The sequence below is a fragment of the Cyprinodon variegatus genome, unplaced genomic scaffold (assembly GCF_000732505.1).
Source record: "Cyprinodon variegatus isolate N-32 unplaced genomic scaffold, C_variegatus-1.0 Scaffold1007, whole genome shotgun sequence".
Taxonomy (NCBI): domain Eukaryota; kingdom Metazoa; phylum Chordata; class Actinopteri; order Cyprinodontiformes; family Cyprinodontidae; genus Cyprinodon; species Cyprinodon variegatus.
The window spans coordinates 210304-212716 of NW_015151460.1; the positions used below are offsets into that span (position 1 = coordinate 210304).

General features: G+C 42.9%; 1 protein-coding gene across 1 annotated transcript in view; it reads left to right on the forward strand.

The window, feature by feature from the left end:
- Positions 1–2413, forward strand: part of LOC107100771 (filamin-C-like) — a 66186-nt gene that overhangs the window by 31203 nt on the left and 32570 nt on the right. The window contains exons 19-20 of the mRNA XM_015399404.1: positions 120–382; positions 753–1350. Coding sequence (XP_015254890.1) covers positions 120–382; positions 753–1350 — 861 coding nt within the window. The remainder of the gene's footprint in view (positions 1–119; positions 383–752; positions 1351–2413) is intronic.

The window sequence follows — 2413 nt, forward strand, 5'->3', positions numbered from 1 at the left end:
CTACCTACCTACCTACCTACCTACCTACCTACCTACCTACCTACCTACCTACCTACCTACCTACCTACCTACCTACCTACCTACCTGCTTTTCCTGATGTGTTTGCTTTCAAACCAAAGAGGTGGACGTTGGAGTGGATCAGGACTTCTCCATCACGACTCGAGGTGCTGGAGGTCAGGGGAAACTGGATGTAAAGATCACCTCCGCATCACGTCGTCCAATCCCCAGCAAACTGGAATCTGGCACAGCCAATGAGGTTCACACTGTGAAGTACGTCCCCCCCGAGGAGGGACTGTACAGAGTGGACATCAGCTATGATGGAAACCCCGTCCCAGGAAGTTCGTTCACCGTGGAGGGCGTCATGCCCCCAGATCCTTCAAAGGTGAGGACCCATTTCAGTGTTTTCGCCTAAAATTCTGAGAACTTTCACGATAACACAACTAAAAACAATGTTGATTAAAACTAGAGTCTTATCTGTAGATATCCAAAAAATGACAATATGGACCAATGATCAATATTAAATATGAGAATAAAGATATAAAATATTTACTTTACAAGCCTGAAGAAAAGTTTGTCCATAATGGATTCATTGTCATTTGTTCTAAATAAATGTCAGGATATAAATCCGAAATCTAAATGAAGCTGATTGTTTTAACTGACAAAGTGGAATGGTTCCTCCAGGACATGGAGAAGACTTTTGTCAATGTCAATGTTGCCTCTGTTTACTCATTGATGCACATGTTGTCCTGCAGGTCCGGGCCTACGGTCCTGGTCTTCAGGGTGGGTTAGTGGGTAAACCAGCTCCGTTTGCCATCGACACAAAGGGAGCTGGAACCGGTGGACTTGGCCTGACAGTGGAAGGTCCATGCGAGGCCAAGATCGAATGCCAGGACAATGGGGACGGATCCTGTTCTGTGTCCTATCTACCCACCGAACCCGGAGAATACGCCATCAACATCCTGTTTGCAGACCAGCATGTCCCTGGGTCGCCCTTCAAGGCCGTGGTCCAGTCCGTGTTCGACCCCAGCAAGGTGATGGCCAGTGGCCCCGGCTTGGAGCGGGGAAAGGTGAACGAGACCGGGGCCTTTACGGTGGACTGCTCTAAGGCCGGTGAAGCTGAACTCACCATCGAGATCATCTCAGATAGTGGCTCCAAAGCTGAGGTCCATGTTCAGAACAACGGTGACGGGACCTATTCCATCACCTACACCCCTCCATGCCCAGGCATGTATACCATCACCATCAACTACGGAGGACACATGGTGCCAGAGTTCCCAGTCCGTCTGCAGGTGGATCCAGCTGTCGACACCAGCGGGGTGAAGGTGTTTGGACCGGGCGTGGAACCAAGAGGTGAATTGTTTTTCCAATCTGCACCGACACTAGAATCCATTTGGTTTATTCACCTGAATCTCTTAGAATAACACATTTATTATCTGGTTGGGATTAAACTCTTAAAATACTGAAAGTTTTTCCTCACTTTACCCTAAAAAACAAATTAAAAATAATAGATAATATACAATAATCCCTAAGTCTTTTTATAACCATTTTGATAAGTCTAACATTTTCAAATTCAAAGTCTTTGTTTGAATTAAACAGAAAGATGAAATTAAAATAGCATAATTAAACATTAATGATGATTTTTCAGTGACCAAACTCTGACTTAATGTATAAATTATTAGGACTGTTTAAACATGTAAATTCATTAGAGCTCAAGCAGAAAATAAATCAAATAAAGTGTAGGGCCCAGCTGCAAAATGTACTCCATCTGATTTAAATGATGCAGTTCCCACCGTTAGTCACCTTTGTTATTTTAAAGTCTTTCTTTAATATTTACTGTTTAATGTGAAATGATCAAGGTGTTTTTATTGCACCAAAGATGAACTTTTATGCCTTTTTCATAACCAGAGGGTTTGTTTTTCATCCTCTGCTGTTCTGAGGTCAGTTTTTCCGATGTTGTCAAATATCCAGCAGGATCCAGTTTCAGCTCGGTGCTGAAGGCCAAGAAACAAACCTCACTGGGTCCATAAATTCTCTGCAGCACATTAAAAGTTCTCTGGCTCTTTATTTCAACTCAGTTTAGAAAATATTTTAATGCTTGAATGTAAAAAGAAATCCCTTTAGAAGACAGATGAGCCGTCATCACATGAAAGATTAGAGGATGAAGGAGAAATTCATGGTTCTGTTTTTGGTCCAGTTTTGTTCTGTTCATGGTCCAGTTTGGTTCTGTTCATGGTCCAGTTTAGTTCTGTTTTTGGTCCAGTTTGGTTCTGTTCACAGTCCAGTTTGGTTCTGTTCATGGTCCAATTTGGTTCTGTTCATGGTCCAGTTTGGTTCTGTTTATGGTCCAATTTTGTTCTCTTCACAGTCCAGTTTGGTTCTGTTCATGGTCCAGTTTAGTTCTGTTAATGGTCCA